Source organism: Falco cherrug, chromosome 4, assembly GCF_023634085.1.
Source record: "Falco cherrug isolate bFalChe1 chromosome 4, bFalChe1.pri, whole genome shotgun sequence".
In the NCBI taxonomy this organism is placed as follows: domain Eukaryota; kingdom Metazoa; phylum Chordata; class Aves; order Falconiformes; family Falconidae; genus Falco; species Falco cherrug.
Genome location: NC_073700.1, coordinates 96749649 through 96767971, shown reverse-complemented (window position 1 = coordinate 96767971; position 18323 = coordinate 96749649). Strand labels below are relative to the sequence as shown.

Here is an 18323-nt window from a genome sequence, read left to right as displayed (position 1 = left end):
TGAACTAAATTAGAACTGTAGTGTCTCAGTCATGCAAATTTGAATAATGAAGTTAGATTTTAATATTATTTTTTTTACTTTTGGAAAGTTTTCTGAAGTTTTATTGCTAGAAGGTACCATAAAATCTGCTTGGGCTAAAACTCCCAGATCTGTTTTACACATTATTCCTGAATGAATGTGGCATGAGACCGTTTTTTATTAAGATGCAGTGAAAATTTTTGGACCTAATACATTTCTTTGAAGTGTTGAACGTTTTGGAGGCTTAGGGATTATTAAAAGTTACATTAAAAAATTGCAGAAATTAAGAACAATATGAATACAAAGCTTGAGCTTCCATGAGCCAGATGTTTAGTGAAAGAGACAAATTCAGATTTGTCAATCTGAATTTAAGTGCCCACTGAAGTTGGGCACCTAAAGATAATAGGAATGAAAAGAAGTTCCATCTTTTGGTCAGAACCACACTTAAATAAATACAGTCTATACATAATTTCCTCCCCTTTCACTCCTCCTTTTGCTGTCCTCCTCCAGAGTTCTTTTTCTGATGCATTTTACCTGAGATTAATGAGATATATCAAGGCCAGCCTTTTCTGATTATTTTTGTGGAAGGCTGTCAAGAGATCTGATGATAGTCAATTACGATTCCTCCCACTTAAAATGGGCCATTGGCATAGAAGTGTACCAGAGTTTTCCCTTGGCCAGTACGTTTGTTGTCATGTAGATACTAAGTACAAACAAAAAAACCCCTCACGAGTGAAAGTATTTTTCCCTTTGAATTTTTTGAGTTGATTGATTGCTTGTACTACCTAGTTGCGTGTGCTTTAAAGCTCACTGGAGATGTGTCCTGCTTACTGTGGTTTACAAGCATGCTTCCAGAAGCAGCCAGGCTCTTTATGATGTAAAGGCTAGCACTGATTTTTTTACACAGCAGGTCTCCTTGTGCTTTGTATGATCCACACTTTAATTCTAGTGACTCTGTTTTATGGACCTTGTAAAGCTCCAGCAGTTATGGAGTGAACCGATACTAACTCTGGAAACTACACATCTGAAAGGTACCATCTTTAAAAAAGATATTAGAAACTGGGGAGTTGCTGGCATTTTTTGAGCTCTCTTCTTTCTTGAGAGGGATGTAGGCATTGGAATCACAAGCAATTTCAGAGTGGAAAATTTTCAAAAATAACTTGAGTGCTTTGTCCATCTCCAGCAGCAGCTTAAAATTTACATGGTCCTTACCTCCAAAGTAGTTCCTTTTCCCAGTAATAGTCATGAGTATCTCAAAGGAAACAAGACAGTTCCAGAAAATAACATGTTTTTGGAGAGTCAAATGCAGAAATTACCCGATTGATGTTAGACTTTTAATTAAAACTTTTTTTTTTTTTTTTAAAGAAAAAGCTTATTTTCTTATCTGTAGGTGATGCAAATCCTTCTGGCTCCACAAAAAGAAGACTTCTAGTTTTCTGTCTAGAATAATTTTTAATTGGTAGAACAAAATGCAAATATAAACTTCAGGTGTTCAGAAGTGCTGCTATTCAATAGCTACTGCTATTTCTCATCACAGGATCAGAAAGGTAGTGTTTGTGGTAGTAGCCTCAGAAATCTACTGTAGTAGTATTAGCCTACCTAAATGAGTGGATTCTAACAGGAATGTGTATTTTCAATTCAAAATACAGTAGAGGCCTTTACTAGTATTGGAAGAGTAATGTTAGGCCAGTAAATAAAATAACTTGTTTCACCATGAAGGATTAGTCATTCAGCAGAAAAATTATTTTTTTAAGAGTTAGGAGTGGGAAGAAGAGAGAATACTTTCTCCAGAATAGAGGACCTGTAAACAAAATAACATTTGCATGCACCCCCAATAATCTAGTTCCTGTTGCTATTTTGCGTGCAGCTGCATTGGGGCTATTTTTTGATTCATATTCCAAATTTAGAATTCCTTTTTTCAGAATATCTAGTACAAAGCAATTTTGAGAAATGAAAAACCCTCTTTTGAGTTAAACCTTCCAGCTAAAGACAACAGCATAGAGGTAGGGCAGATCTGGCTTTTAGATTTATCTAATGTAAAGAATGAATTGTATATAATTGTTTACCTGTAACTCTTGGTTTGAAAATTATCTGAAGGTGATGGATTTTTACCCTTGGGTCCTACTGCTCCAGTACAAAACAGGTAGTTAGCGTTCCTGCTGCTGAACTTGAAGCATTCTTTTGCACTATTACTGAATTTACACTGGAACAAAAGACCTGAACTCTACAAACATAAAAGCAGCAAGCCATCTCACGCAATGACAGCTACAATTAAAAAAAAAATAATGTGAAAATTATAAAGCAAAAGCGAAGTGAGACTGAGACAACAACAGACTGTCCCTCTGTGCTTCAGACTGCCTTTCAAGATCAATGGCAAAGTTCATAGATAAGTAGGAATTGCGCATGTTGATTATCTTCAGTGTTACGAATGAATGTGGTTTCACAATGGTATTTTTTGGTTGCAAATCCACAAGTTGCTCTGGCTATATACAATATATACAGTTCAGTAATATGACTTGATTTTTGTTCTTAGCTGATTCTTGATAATGGAGTAACTTCGACCTTCTTCTGTGTTGCAGCAAATTTCAGATGAAGGCATTGTAAAAATCTGTAGAGGATGCCATAGACTTCAGTCACTCTGTGTTTCAGGCTGTAGCAACCTTACAGATGCTTCTCTCACAGCACTTGGTCTAAACTGTCCAAGGCTGAAGTGAGTATGTCACGAGCATGTCGTGAGTATGTCATGTTGTTACTGGCCTGATCTAAGAAATTAACTTCTGAAGATAATCAGCTGATATCCACAGCTTTGCTTTAGCTTTGCGTTGTTTCCTTTACCTTTGCAACCAAACATTAAGTTAGAAGTACCATTTGAATATAAACTTGAGGGCTGGTCCGCTGTAGCTATTGTCCAAATGTAGTCCCCTGTATATTGGAAAAACAAGAATTAATATATGACAGATAAAACATGTTGAACCTAGCAGTTCAATTCTATGCTTCCAGCTAAATATTTTAGGTACTAATTACAAGCCAGAAGAAAAGAAGATATAAAGCCCATTATTTTTTTAAAAGGTAAAAATATCTGCAGTTGTGTTGTCTTGTGCTGTTTGTACTCTGATGTGGTTTTACGCAGTCGTGTGTTGCAAAAATACAGCTGAATCATACTAGAGCATTGTATTTACAGATTTTATTATTAATGTGCTTTTAATATGCTCTGCAGTACATCCTGGCATTCTTAAACTCTGATATGGAGTGTGCCAATGTCTGTGCAAGCACTGAGGACTTACATTTATGGGATATGTTTTGAGTAATAGGGGCTCAGCAGTTAAAAATAATATAAACTTTTATATTGGTGTAATTTGCGTTAACGTGTATGCTATGATGGTAATCTCAGGAGGAGGGACAGCTTCAGCTTTAATAACGAAGCTCAGTCACGCAGCAGTTCTCTCCGTAGAGACATATAATTCTTCTTATAAGGTCTAATTTTAACGTAAAACAAACCAGAAGATTTTTGGCTGATGCTAAATTGCCATTTATGACAGGGATATGCAGGAGTCACAACTTGTACTTCAATCACATAAATGTAGATTGTAGAAATTAGGGAAAGCTACATTCAAATGCCAGTGTGCACTGTGCTGACATGCAGAGTTCCTTTAGTTGATTGAGTGAAAATAGAGCTTTTGTTACTGTAGAAAACGTGTCCTTAAGACAATTCCAGAATGACAGTCCCCTTCATGTAGCCGTTCATACTTACAAGAGCTTACGTGTGCCGGTGTTGGGGGCTTAGGAGTGTTCTGACACACTTGTGTTCCTTTGAAAGCAGTGCTGTTATTACTAGTCTTTTTCCACGTTTTCTCTCATTCTTTAAATTTAGAGCTCAAATTGGAAACAAAACGAGGTCTAAAGTGCTATTAGTTGTGCGGTTCTTTCCGAGGGCAGTACAACTGTAGCAGGAATTGACTTTGGTAGGTAAACTGTTAGCCCCTGTCTGTGCCACGAGGGGGAAGGCGTCTGCCGTTCTTCTCCGGTCAGGAGGAACAGTAGAAAAATGACCCTTTGCAGTGATTATGACAGAGGAGTGCATGATGGAAGGAGAGATGATACAGCTGGTTACATCTAGACTTTTGGGATCATGTATGGAAAGTACCAGATAAAAATTACTTTGGAAGTGAAAGGGAAACGTAATTCTGCACTTGTTTCTACCTTCTGAATGTTTCGGTGTTGCGTGTGAAAGAAAATTCTACTGCCTCTGTTGGACGTGCTGGCCCTGATAGGAAACCTTTGAGTATTTGCTGTGCTGTGCTACTCTTGCTTCAGTGTCTTGGATGTCCTACTATGCTGCTTTCCATGATACTGCTGTGTTCTGCAGCTGTTACCACTCACAAATTACATCTCTTTGGGAAAAAAAAAGAAATAATCCTCAGCTTGACCAACTCCCTTCAGCTGTTTTTTTCCCCCCTCTCATCATGGCATAGCTGTCTCCTTATCCCTTTTTGTATCTGCTCATTTAAGTGCTTGATACCTTCTCTTTTTTCCTGTTTAGCACTTTTTGGTGTTAAAATACTGGTAGGTGTTTTGGTGAGGCTTACTGAGAAAAGCACTCATGAAAGTGTCCAGGTTGGTGTGTGAAAGTTAGGATCATACTGCCTTTAACCCCACCGATGTTCTCTCTCACCTGCTGCTACTTCAGCAGGAGCGAGGAGGTGCTGTGTGCAGAGACACTCCAGCTGTGCCCAAAAGGCAACACAATGAATGCAGCTGTGAGGTCTGTCTCAGAGACCAGCTCGTTTATAGGAGCAGGGAATCTGCTCTCAGATACCGTTTTGCCTCATCAGCTTCTGTACTAGGTACTTTGTCAGGAATCACTGGTTGGGAAATAAGTGTTAGCTGTATCTGGAAAAAAAGAGCCCTCTGTAATTAAGTACAATCAGTAAAACAAAGTGAAAAATTGCTCATTTTCCTGCTGGCCAGTGCCTTCCCACCTGTTTTTCATACTGGGGCCTGACTGATGCATGCATGTGTTATATATAGCTCGCTCTCCCCATTCTGTTCTTCTGACTGACTGCAGCCCCAAGTTCAGGAAAGCTATAGCTGCTAGTAGTCTTCTGGTTTCTTATCCCTCTGTTTCCATAGTCGTCTTTTCAACCAGATGTGCAGTAAGTAGCATCCTTGCTATTTTGCGTGCTGTGATTGTCAGTTTTATTCCCCTCCTTTAAAGTTAGAAATTTAATGGGGTTGGGGATCCAATGTTTTTAAGTGTAGGTGGGGTTGAAAGCACGTAATAGATGAAAGGAGTAAGAAGGGTAACAAATTTGGCCTGAATCATGGCTTTTTTTGGGGTGCTGAGTTTTTCCCTTCTTATTTGGTGTCCTGGGTAATTTCTGGAGTAGCTGAGAGTATGTTATGTTAGGTTGCTAGCTGCCCTTGATGGAAGGGCATGAAGTTCCCAAATGTGAGTCTGGAAAGAAAACCCAGAGGTGTTACAACCATCCATTTGGGAAGCGGTACCTGTCTTGTACCTCTCTGTTGGCTGTTCTTGAGTTTCCGTCATAGTTTTGAACCTTGAACCTTGTTGCCGACGAGCGCTTTGGAAGTGGTTTTCAAGGGTGTGTCCTGCAGAGCTGCTTACTTCTAAACTCGCAGCTGTCCTCTTGCTTTTGGCTTGGAGGAGACTGATCCAGTAAAGTTGCAGTCAGAGCCCCACATCCCGTAATTTGGGCTTGTATTTTTCTCATGCAGACAGCATGGCTTTTCCCGTTGCACTTTCTCTAGAGATAGAGGGCTTTCTAATGACCTCCTAAACCAGGGGAAGGATCTAGATGCCTCTTAAGTGTTGCCACAGCAGGAGGTTCTTTTGTCCACCTTTCCCTGCCTGCTCCCCACCATCTCCAGTACAGTAGTTTGCTGTGGTGAGTGGGTAAGTGGCGTTTGGTTTCTGCTGCTCATTACATGGTGCTGTGGTTTCCCCTTACTGATCTTGATGCTTAATTCCACCTGCAAAGTAAAAAGCGTTCATTAAAAAAAAAAGAAGAAGAAAACAAAGATGACAAGACACTGCATGAAGGCTTGTTCCACATAGTAGTGGTGCTGTTTGGGGCAGTTGACTTCTGTTTTTGGTTTTTTTTGTCAGTGCTGCTTCCCAGTGCCTCTCAAAAGAGCATTAGGTTTCTCTTTCCAAAGCACTGTGTTATTTTCTTTGAGGTTGTGTTGGTGTAATTTGTTGTTTTTACTGTGGGCTTGGAGACATTAAGCTCCTTGCTTTCTGGTAACTTGCTTTACTGTACTTCATGCAGAGGCTCTGAGTGAATTTCTAGTAAGCAGTTTCTCAGTTTTGTGGCTTCCCAACATCCTGTGTTTAGATAACAGGTTTTAGATGCAGGCTTTGTCAGCATTTTCCTCAACTCGGGGTTTATTCTTGCGTATCTTTCCTCAGATAACACGTGAGAAAACTTGAGCATTATGCTTACTAAAACAAGAGGTTAAAATGCACATAATTATGTATAATTTTTTTCCATTAAGTGTTAAGAAGATTTGAGGATTGAAGTTGATCTGTTTTGTGACTGTTAGAATCTTCTAATAAGCTGGCTCAAAAGTCTGCCTAGTGCTTTTTAATTGCAAATCACTGTGAAAAATAGGCATATATATACATTTGCTATTGAGAGCTTTAAATTGCAAGAGACAGATTTGTATCTCGGATGCATTTGCTTTTCTCTATGTTAATGTTTCCTTTAATATTTAAAACTTTTCCAGGATACTGGAAGCTGCAAGATGTTCACATCTTACAGATGCTGGTTTTACCCTTTTAGCACGGGTAAGGGTCATTTCAGAGGTTAGAGCTTGCCTTGTTTTCGTTGCTGCTGAGCAGCTGTGAATTGATGTAGTCCTGCTGGGAAGGAATATGAGAAGAAGAAAAATAAAGTAGGAAGAACCCAGTGGAGGAGGGGCCTAAACAGTGGTTTTATTTCTGGATTATACTTAGAGCTGCAGTTTGATCTATTTTGCCATCTGTCATCGCACTTTTTACTTCTTTCTCTCTCTTGTTTTTTAGTATGTTTCACTTGCATTTATTATGCTTAACATAATTCCAGACTTGTGTTGTATATTCTAGCCAAATTGCCCCTATAAAGATGACGCACACCCTTGTGATATTTACACCCAAAAAATCACCATATAATAGATTATTTTAAGCAGACTTTTAAATTACAAAGATATTTACATGATACATTATAAACTATAAGCCCTTGTGCCCTGATTCATGCTGTAAATATGTAAAGTAAACATATTGATGGTATAAAATGCTTCAAGTTAGACTTGTATGCTTGCTGGGAATCTGAATACAAAAATAATACTCTCTAAACAGGAGTAATTTATGCTGCTGATATTTAGTGTGAACGAGAGGGGGGGGCGTTTCTAGCCACAGTAGTTAAACAGAGTGGTTTTGTAGTCATTCAGCAGTACAGCCTTGGGCTTTTGGTAGTTGCTTCAGGCCTGGTTTGGGGAGCTGGAAGTTAAACCACTTCTTCCTATTCTTGTAAAAAATGAGTTGGGGTTTCAGCTGAGCTGTGGCACCATGTGGGCTGCTGCGAGGTCACAAGGTTACATCGTTTTCTTGAAATTAGTCATGGTCAGATATTGAAAGCATTTCAAAAAGCTTGCTAGGGAGCTTGCTTTTATAAATGTGAAGTGCAACTTTCTCACAACCTTAAAGTGGACCCTATTTTAATATTTTCAGCATTCACTACCAAAGTAAATCGGTTTTAAGGGTTCATTTTAATGTATGATGGTGAAGAGAGATGTTCCGTGGGCTTAAGTGTGTTGCAGATTAGTTGAGTGCAGGCTGATGTATGCAGAAGTTGGATTCTTCTGTATGCAGATTAGTTAGCTTTAGTGCACAGGCCATAAATAGCATAGGTTTGAAATTCACTCTAAAAGAGGGCAGGGAAGCAGGGCTGGGTGAGTGCTGATACTTACTGTTCCCACCTTACGGGGCAAGGAGGAGATGTCTCACTTAGTAAGAGGAAGGCTGAAATGTAGAGGTTTGGGAGGGAGGTGGTGTATTGCTTTTGTTTTGAAAACATTTTTTGTCCTTTGGTGATCAAATACTTGAAGAGCTTTAGTTCACAGTATCCTCTTGGAAGCTGTATTATCCCGTATTACTAGGCCTGTGCATGATTTTATGTCTATATGTTGCTTTATTTCATCTTTTGTTTATCTGTTTGTTTTTTGTTTGTTATAGAATTGCCATGAGCTGGAGAAGATGGACTTGGAAGAGTGTGTTTTGGTGAGATTTTAATATGAAAAGGAATATTGAACATCCAGTGGAAGAGTGCAGTGCATTAGCACTTTCAGTTAGATGTGCTTTGGTTTTTATTATACTGCTGTGTTTGTCATAGTAAGTAAAAATAATTATTGGGAAATTCTGTAGAGGGAAGTACTTGAAGAGTGACTGGTGATTGGGTGTTTCTCAGAAATAACAGAACCTTCATCTGGTAGAGAAAGAGATACCTTGTTTGAGGGTTGACTCTCCTGCTGTCGCTTATGGTTGTCTGATTTCTTTTATTTCTAGATAACCGACAGCACGTTGATACAACTTTCTATACACTGTCCTAAGCTACAAGCACTGGTAAGTTTAACTCTTTGTGAACTTTAACATCCCTCAAAACCACACACATACACAACTCCTGCAGTACAAAACCAGGTTGTTCACCCTGCATCGAGAAGTTCCTGATGTAGTATGATTGCGTGCAAAATTTCATAAATATTCTAAAAGAAGCAGATTACTCCTAAAATATTTACATGCATTGTTTGATGACAAAATATCACCAAATCGGTGGGTAATAAGCAGGAAGCTTGTATTTCATGGTTAACATCCTTCATACCTGATTACTTAGTTCAGCTTATAGTAGTCAGAGCCTTTATAGATACTCTGAAGTGTTCCCTAATGGTTTTTCTTGGGGAGTATGACAGTTTACATAAAATACTGACTAAACAAAACCACCCAGTGATGATAAATGTAATTGGGAGTAAATTATAGAAGGCTTTTTTGACATAAACTTTTGAACGTAATTGGAGAGGATTGAGATGCCTTCAGTGGGGTACCCTGCTTGCTGTATTTCAAAGACCTGTTTTCTAAGGAGTGGTTGCTTAGATCTTTCAGAAAATCAAAACCAATTTCAGATGACATGAATTTGGCTGTTCTTCAGTCAAGGTACTATAAAATTACTAGACTCTCCTTACTATGGAGCTCCTGTATTGAGGGCCAGTTGTCCCAGAAGTGTAGATTTGTTATATACTACTTCAGGTCAGTGTGAGAGAACAAGTATCTTTTATAATCTGTCCTTAGATGGGATTAAAGGAAGGTTTGCTGCTTCATTAATTAAATTGTGTTATGATTAGTTAGTGTTACTCAGTGTTACTAAGGCAGCAACACAAGGAGAGATGGCTTTTTAAAAGGAGCGTGTTCACTGTTTTTTATGGCAGTTGTTTTTTATTTTTGCTTATTAGTTGTCTGACCTCATTTCTGTACCATAATTCTTAATGTTAAGCCAAACAAGAGCTGTCAGGAGATGCGGAGACATTTATTTGGGACCCTTTCTGTTCTTCTGTAACAGATATGTTCTTGTATTGTAATCGCAATTGTAATTGTACTTGCAAGAGATCTTTTGTACCGGTTCTGCTGGTGCTTCACTAAAGATACCACAAAACCTTATAATTTCCAAGTATTTTTCTGAACCTGCTTCTGTTTGCTGGCCTTTGTGTGTTAGCCCACAGACAGTGAAGTGTGGCATTGGTAAAATGGCATACCTTTTCTAAGGGAACCAGAAGAATTTATTTTTGTTTGTTTGTTTGTGTATATCCTGTGTGTAGGAAGGATACATACTCAAAGATTTTCTGGGTTAACAGTCGGACTTGATGATCTTAAAGGTCTTTTCCAACCTAAATGATTCTGTGTGAGTAAACAGTGATGGCTAAGAATTACGGACTAGGAGGTACCAAATACCCTAGGTGAACTAATCTTGATACTTCAAGTGTGAAATCACATACTGTTGATGGCTCTGTTAACTCTTGTGTAGCAGTGCCTTAGCGTATGTTTAGGTATGTTTGGAAACTCAGTAGACAGTGGAAATAAGCAAAAGCACTGTTAGACCAGTTATAACCATTAATCTTTGTCAGCATCAGAGTACTCACTTTATTACTTACTCAAGAAGTAATTTCTGGTGAAAGTGTTTAGTAATTGTAAATTGAAGGTACTAGAGAAACTGTTGATACGATATTCCTGGAGATGAGAAGACAATTGAGTTCTTCAGTTAAGTTGATCATACTGTTTCTTACTCTCAGTGTATTGTGCCATATTTGATTTATACAATATACAGCGTTCAGTATATTAACAACAACAACAAAAAAAAGAATTTGACCATATCTCTCTATTCTAAAGATGTCAAGCAATTCTTTGTGTAAAATTCCACTTTATTAACGCTTTCTAACAGGCTTACAAAGTCAGAAAAACCATGTGGTTTAACACAAAATATCTATCATTTGGCATACTTGTTTTACAAACTTCTACGAACTCAGCTGTACATCCTGTATTGTCTTTTCAGTACCAAATACAGTGTCTCAGGAAAGCTGATTTTATAAGCTGCTTACTTCCTGGGACGGAAAACTCTTAATTAGCCAGCAGATTGCTGCCGTAGCCAACAGCTTCACATAACCTCCTGTCCTTCCTTGAAACAACAGGTCTATTATAAAAATGTTCTTTAACCCTGCAACTGCTGATGGTTTCCAGGCTGTGAGCCAAATCGAACGCTTGGAACACGCACATAAATGTGAGGTATAGGAGGGAGCTTTAAAGAGTTGATAGACTTTCGGAATGTAAACGTGTCGTAAGTTACAAGCGCTTCATTTCTGTTGTCTTTCGGGGACAGTGTGCACTACCCGTGGTGTTGCTTGGAGTCACTGCCAGCTGCTCACACTTGGTGAGCGAGTAGAAGCGGACCAGCTGGAGCTGAAGGGAAGCTGCGGGGTGGCTCCTCTGCAGCTCAAGGGGAGTTGCAGACCTGTCTCCCAGCCTCTTCTCTGGTTACTTGTCCATCCTGTTGAGCAAAGGAGACAAAAAATTGAGGGGCAAGTTGTTCTAAAGGGCAGGGCAGACCACCCGTGTGTCTGGTAGCAGGCAAGAAATGCTCCTGACTCTAGTGGAGGTGAAATAAGGGTGAGGCTGGGAGTCCTCAGGCTTCCATGTCAGGCTGAAATGAAAGAAGACGGATGTGTCGTACCGAGGGAAGGGAAGGATTACGTGGTTGATTCAGATGATTGGCGGGAGGTACTTTTGAGCGCTACTGTTTGCTTACCCTGAGTTAAAACGCGCTTTTGGATTGCTGCAAGTGTTTCTTCACCATTTGCTCTCTGAAAAACGCTTGGGGCAAGGAAACACTGCTTGAGAACCGGTCAAAGCAAGGAGCTAGCTCAGAGCCCAGTGCGAGAGGAGTAGAGTTCATAGATCCTGCACATTTCTAGTGCAGAAGACTGGAGAGCATTCATTTCACTGTGACAAAGAGTGTTTTTTAAGCCTCCGCCAAGGAAAATCTGTTTCCTGTTGTTGTCATCATCAGTGCTTCTCCAAAAGTCATGAATTCCCTAAAGGAACCAGGAAGCTGCTTTATGTGGTGCTGCTGCCTGAGATGCTGCAATTTTTTCCATGCCCTTGAAATACAAGAGTGTTAAAGAACATGCTGGAGAGAATTTTTTTGTTTGTTATGCTGACTGTGGCAAAAAAGATTTGCTCCTGCTGCACAAAATGTTTATTAATCCTTGTATGTGTAGCCTGAGGTGCTAAGCACTCATGTTTTTTTGCAATCATCTTTTGGCAAATCAGTCCGGTCTCATTGTTCTGTATCTCTGTGGATTTGCACGGGCTCGGTCCTGGGTTATACCTAGGAAAAGACGGTAGCTGTGAAACAGCTGTGTTAGACCATTTATAACTCCTGTCAGTAGATCCTCATCTATTTCTGTATGTTCTTGAGCAACCCTTAAAGTTATCGCCTCTTCCTGGCATGGCACACGTGCCGTTTGCACCCATTGGTGACGGAGGTGCATGACAATTGGAACAGAATTCCCACATTCACGGAGAGCAAAGGGGCCTGAGGAGTTTTGCCGGCGATGTGTGTGCTGCGACACCACTCGTTTTGAAGCAAAGTTAAAACCAAAGTACGGCCATGTTGTGAAGCGGAGCTGTTCCTTCTGTTACTCTTTGTGACTGTTTAATCGCTGGAATGAAGGAGGTTGAAGAGGACTTCCGAGGTTTAGAGGGGACTGAGTGATGTCGTTAACCGTTTGCCTCTCTGTTTCAGAGCTTATCTCACTGTGAATTAATCACTGATGATGGGATTCTTCACCTGAGCAACAGTACGTGTGGTCACGAGAGGCTGCAGGTACTGGAGCTTGATAACTGTCTTCTCATCACGGATGTGACTCTGGAACACCTGGAGAACTGCCACAACTTGGAGAGAATTGAGCTGTACGACTGTCAGCAAGTCACGCGAGCTGGAATCAAACGGATCCGAGTACGTGTTTGCGGACTTGTTCCGGTGGGAATGCCCGAGCTGTTGATAGTGCTTGAGGTTGCATGGATCTCACCGATGTCCCAGGCAAGGAAGGATGGAAAAACAGAATCTGAACATGGTTCTGTTAGGTCCGCGCCCCTAGAGACTAAACACAGCTTGCCCGTACGGGCAGCAATAATTGTCTGTTTATAACTGACGGCACTTCTGCTGCCGGGGTGATGAGTGTCGGTCTTCTGCTTTCTGTATTTTTCAAGTACAGGTTTGTTTTTAGGGCTGGGTAGTGGTACTCTGTAGCTTGCCTAAAATACACGTTAATACACAGGGCCAATAGCACAACATCTGTGCGGACGTTTTGGTTGGTGGGTTGTAGCGCCTTCAGGCCCTGGAACCCAGCCACAAACCCTTCCGCCACGTACCTCCCCTCTTGGGTCAGGGACCCCCTACCTCAGGGTGGGGGTGGGAGGGCGGTGCCTTAGCCTTTCTGTTGGACGTGTCCCAGACTTGTGTCCAAACGCTTCTGCGGTTGGAGAGCTCATCCCCGACAGTGACTGTCGAGGGCAGGTGCCCAGTTCTATTCCACGCTGCTCTCCAGGGCGAGAGCAGCAGGGCGGAACATGGGAGACAAGATGCAGGCGAGCCCGCTGCAGTGGCCGCAGCAGAGCGTGTGCCTCTCCCGGCGGGGAGCGCGCTGGGCCGCCCGGCGAGGGCTTTGTTGGGTGGTAAGTGGGAGCCCCGAGCAGGCGAGTGCCCAGACGGGAGCCTGCCTTAGCTGGGTGGCACGGGAGAATTACGTGTCAGGAGACGACAGCTTGCATAGCATCAAGTGTACGCACACTCTCTGTTTGGCTAACCAACCTTAACGAGAGCCTGCTTGCTAGTAACGATTGAGGCGTACTCCTCCTTTTTACTAGTTCCGTTCCTTTCTCTCCCCTCGTAATGCGGACTTTTCATCCACAGGCTCATCTACCTCACGTGAAGGTTCATGCTTACTTTGCTCCAGTAACTCCCCCTCCCTCGGTAGGAGGGAGCGGACAGCGCCTCTGCAGATGCTGTATTATCCTTTGACAGTAAGTGCAACCCACACAGAAAAATTTGTTGTTGTTGTTGAAGAAAAGAATGGGACTGCGAGTCGGTGGAAGGAGTCGGTTTCCTGACAGTCCCAATGGTGGTGTTTGGTCATCCAGTTTTGTGATAAGAAAAGCATTTTTTTTCCAGGTAAAAATCTTAACGTAATGTGCAGCTGTGGATTAAGTTGGTGATGCTTCGGTTTGTATTAGTAACTCCTTCCTTCTGTTGGCATGAGAACTGAAGTACCGTGTAAACTGTGCGGGCATTTCAGCGTAGCAGCTACGTGGTGAAAGGCCACTAAACTTGGAAGTTAATTTGCGTCTGTAAGCACTACTCAGCGTGAAGTTCTAAAGTAACGTGAGGTTCAAGTCCGTCACACCTCGGAACTGAACCTGCTGTTCTGTAATATACACGACAGATTTCAGTATCAGGTTTAAGGACAAATCAGCTTTAGCAGGTGTTGACCAAAAAACGCAAGGTAATCATGAGCTCTTACAGCAAAACAGCTTGGACTTTTTCATGATTCAGCTTCGTATTTAATTACGTAACAGGACATAATAGGTCATGTCAAAAGGTAAGCTAGTACCTCAAGGTAACTATATAAATAGAAATACCCTCCAAGTTTTTGAACTTGGTTCAGTTGAACTACATGTTAGTGTAAGGTTTGCCCGTCACTGAAGCACGTTTGATGCCCAACGCCATCAGCCTTTAAAAGGGGTGAGAAATCCACCGTGGTAGAGCTCGTGCACTTCTCGTGACTGGCTGCCACCGTCTGAGACGGTGCTGCCTGCGCCCCGTGTCCTCAGCCGCCTCCTCCCTTTGCAAGGAAAGAACGCGGTGGCCTTAGGCAGAGGGTGCGTTACTCGTGCTTTTCTGCAGATGAGGAGTGGAAACCAGGTTCAGTTACAGGAACTGTGGTGGAGCAAGGAGTTCTGAGCTGGCTGTCCCCACCCGTTCCAGGGACACAGCAAGCAGAGGGGCTGGAGTTGAACCGAACCAAACCAAACCTGTGGGTTTCAAAGGTAGAAAGCCAAACTCTTCACATTTGGGTTATTTAAGAAGCTGTCAACTTCTGAACGATGATAATAATACTAATAAAAACTATGTATTAACTCTTAAGGCCATGCTTTCATCCTTAGTTTTTCAGTGCTAGAGGATTAGATAAACTTTTTTATATTAAGCAACTTAATTATCTGAGAGAAACTACTCAACAGTTCAGAAAGCTTTTCTGTGTAAGATTGATCGTGTGCGTATATGTTTTAAGAGGTCAGGGCCTGTGTGTTTACTGAAAATTAATAGAAATACTGGTTTGAAAAGCAGTTGGAGAAGCTCCTACTGGACAGTACTGCAATTTCCCCCCCAAAATTTTAAGCTACTTCATAAAAGCAGCGTGAACGTGAAGAGACTTGTACAGATACCAACAGCCGGGTTGCGTTCCTGCTCCACAGACGATGGGGAGGGGAAACTGAGGCCTCATCTTTAAGGCTACAGCTCGCAGCGCAGTACCTGGTTTTCCTGCCTACTACAAAACAAGCCGATCAGGGCTTGCTTTGCACAGGTAGTGGAGCAGTGTTGTTACAATCGTACTTAATTACAGCCGTATCTTAATGATGGAACGCTTGAGAGTTTTAAGCAGATTTTATTCTCAACTGTGCCAGGAAAGTCAGTGGTACCAGTATGTCAAGACGTGTTGCCTTTTGTTGGCTCGTTTTTTTTCTAAGAACGTAACGAACCTTGTAAGTCTATTGCATTAAAGATGTACAAAACCCAATGGAACCTACTCTGATATACACTCTTAAATAAAGAATCAGCTGATGTCAAATTTGAATTTGTTTTGATTATTTCAAGTTAGGTTTTCCAGTAGAAGCAGAAGCTCTAGGGGTGCGCGCTGCCGTTACTTACCTTTACCTGCTGTTACGGTAAGTCTTGCAGTTAACCTGAACCTTAACGACAAGAGTAGCTCTAATGTACGGGGGCGGGGGGGAGTAAACAAAAAGAAAAGCACATTTACAAAATTATTGAAAAACATTTATTATACTTAAATTGAAATGTGTACATCTTATTAAAAAACAAAAGCAATTTGCTGGTGCCATAATTTAATTCCAATTTCAAGTGAGCTGGACAAACTACTGTACAACTTTCAATATTCTTTAAAATTAGATATTTGGATACTTTCTAATCAAGGATTTTTCCACTTTTTTATAAAACATTTGGATTTGAATACGGTATGAGCTGAAAAGACACAAGTGTCCGTTCAAGAAAATACTAGGACCAAACAATACCCAAAGATGAAGAAACTTAAAAACATTACTGTCTATAAGTACATGAAGTTTTACTTTCAGTGCAGAAAAAACAAAACCAGGAAAAAACCTCTAGCCTTGATGAATTTAGATTTTAAAAATTTAGAAGCAAAGAAGCTTTTCTGCTAAGCACTTGAGCCAGTTACGAAAGAGGGAATGAAAAAAAAAAAAAAATCAACGTTGCTTTTCTTCATGCTGTAGTAGTTGTTTACACTGAACCCTGCAGCACAAGAAGCGAACTATTCCCAAGCCCTTAAGCCAGAGATCAAGGGGGAACTTCCCAAAGGCACCAGATGACAGCTACGGAACCGTCGCTCAACGCCTTTTGAAATACTCCCCTCCAAGTACCTACCAGTTGAAACTTAACGTTAACCTAGGAAACGCTGCGCCGTGTTTCTACAAGGAATATCCAAAATATTGAAAAAGCACACTGCCTGTTTCAAAGAAAAGTCAATATTTGGTCATACGGAAGAGGCACTGGAACAGCTGTACAGCATGGACCGGAGGGCGGAGAAAGGTCAACAGAAAAGGTAAGATACGTGTCCGTAACAGCAACTACAGCAAGGCCTTTACCTGCTGGGAAGGAGACTTAGATGGTGTATATTTAGTGTTTCTTAAGCAATTTATTTGATGTTGCGGAAAGCTATGACAGCCCTGTGGTGCCAGTGGGTCATCTTCCCTCATCAGCATAATTCCACTAAGTCATAAAAATCCGCCTCCCACGGCTACTATTTTGAAACCCACAATTTTACAAGCAAAGAGTTAAACTGCAGCAGTGCTCCGCAGAGAACCTAGGAAACTAAACGTAAAGGATGCATAGGCAATTCTTTTCCATTAAATTCATTAAAGCAAAACACAATTACTTGGTACCCCATAGGATTTATATTAATCCCTCCAATAAGGTACTATTGATAATGCAGTTTGCTGCATGCATATATTGCATCTGTCTAGGGCTTCTTAAAAGCCCTGTTCTGGCATTTACACTTCTTACATACACTCTTATACACAATTTACACGGGAAGCTGTTTTGACAGCTTGACTCTCAAAGACCCGACAACCTGATCACTATCCGCTTAACTACTCATCTCCACACAGATTAATATGTGCTCTGCTAACATCAAAAAATAAAATCAGCGTAAGGTACAAGCAAGTAATAGACAAACTGGCACAGAAAGGTAAATGCCCCAAAATAAGTTTACATTCATCTCCAACTGGATACAGAGACTAGAAAAGCAGCAGCGCTTCGCTCTAGAAACTGTATCTACTGGCCGTAATTTGCCTTATTTCAGTAAAGGGCAAGCACCTTTGCTTACATTGTCTCCCCTGCCTGTACGTAAGCTGTCATGGCATTATACCTCTCATGAGGACACTTAGCTATGGCAGTGATAAGAAAGTTCACCTCTCAAACAGCTCATTAGAAAGGTCATTTTGTGTTTTCAATATGAAACATCTTATACGGTGAAGCTAGATCCTAAGGTTTTGGATGATCTTCATGATCTTGAGGCAGGACTTCATTCTGCGACGGAGTATCAGTCTAGCAGTCACGTGACATCATTTCAAAATTATATGGAAGCCTTCACCATTTTCAGCTGAAAAAGAAAAAAAAGCATCTGTCTTTTGTAAACAGAATCATAAATAATACTGGCCAGCGCACCAAAACGTCCCAAGTACGAACCTGGTTTTTACTGTGTGCAAGTGGTTCATTACTCCTGCGAAATTAACTCGAAACACATGCAACACCAGTAACTTGCTATTCAGACTAAACGCTTGAAGAGTAACTTTTAAAAAACCTCTTTGGTGTGCAGTTATTTCTGAACCCTTCCTGTTACACATGAAACCCCCCTCGTAACAGTGACAGTGTCATAGAAAGATGTTAACTTCTGCAAGGCTAATATAAATCCTTTGTGTATGTTTTTAATCACCTATTTTGTGATGCTCAGCCTTAAACTAAAAGCCAAATGGAGACAGTTGTGGGTTTTTTTTTTAAAAAAAAAAGAAACTTGCGGGTTTTATGCTTGGAAGTGAGCAGTGCCACCACAGGGCGTAGCAACTGGGACCAGAGGGGTCTCTCAATCACTAACCGCATGGACAGATCTAGTAATACACGGAACAATTAGTTAAGATGCTGATAAAGCGACAGAGGCTTTAAAAATACAGCTCATCTACAGCAAAACCAGAGCTTTTAAAAATTTCCTACTTATGCCGAACAAAAATGTTCTGATTAACAATTGGTAACTGGAACTGGAGCTTCGAAGCTGGGGACAGTTCCTGTAGGTGAAGTTTGCACGGATTCAGACTTGCCCACCGATGCCGGCAATTTCCTGGCACCTTTTACCAGAAATAAGCCGGACTCCTAAGAAAGCACAGGGGCGGGGGTGGG

The 18323-nt window shown here is 41.1% G+C and overlaps 2 protein-coding genes across 7 annotated transcripts in view; one reads left to right on the top strand and one right to left on the bottom strand.

Moving 5' to 3' along the window:
* The window catches only part of FBXL2 (F-box and leucine rich repeat protein 2), a 55877-nt gene extending 40406 nt beyond the window's left edge, over positions 1 to 15471 (top strand). For 2 of the 3 annotated variants that reach the window (XM_055706727.1, XM_027811046.2), the window contains 6 exons: positions 2598 to 2728; positions 6766 to 6826; positions 8252 to 8296; positions 8582 to 8638; positions 12363 to 12575; positions 13533 to 15471. In XM_055706727.1, the coding sequence (XP_055562702.1) occupies positions 2598 to 2728; positions 6766 to 6826; positions 8252 to 8296; positions 8582 to 8638; positions 12363 to 12575; positions 13533 to 13640 (615 nt within the window). In that variant the 3' untranslated portion in view covers positions 13641 to 15471. The remainder of the gene's footprint in view (positions 1 to 2597; positions 2729 to 6765; positions 6827 to 8251; positions 8297 to 8581; positions 8639 to 12362; positions 12576 to 13532) is intronic. The other variant, XM_055706728.1, reaches the window with a different exon arrangement.
* A 178-nt stretch (positions 15472 to 15649) lies between these two features.
* UBP1 (upstream binding protein 1) overlaps positions 15650 to 18323 on the bottom strand; it is a 38329-nt gene continuing 35655 nt past the window's right edge. For all 4 annotated transcript variants that reach the window (XM_055706723.1, XM_055706724.1, XM_055706725.1 and 1 more), the window contains one exon: positions 15650 to 17532. In XM_055706723.1, coding sequence (XP_055562698.1) covers positions 17495 to 17532 — 38 coding nt within the window. In that variant the 3' untranslated portion in view covers positions 15650 to 17494. The remainder of the gene's footprint in view (positions 17533 to 18323) is intronic.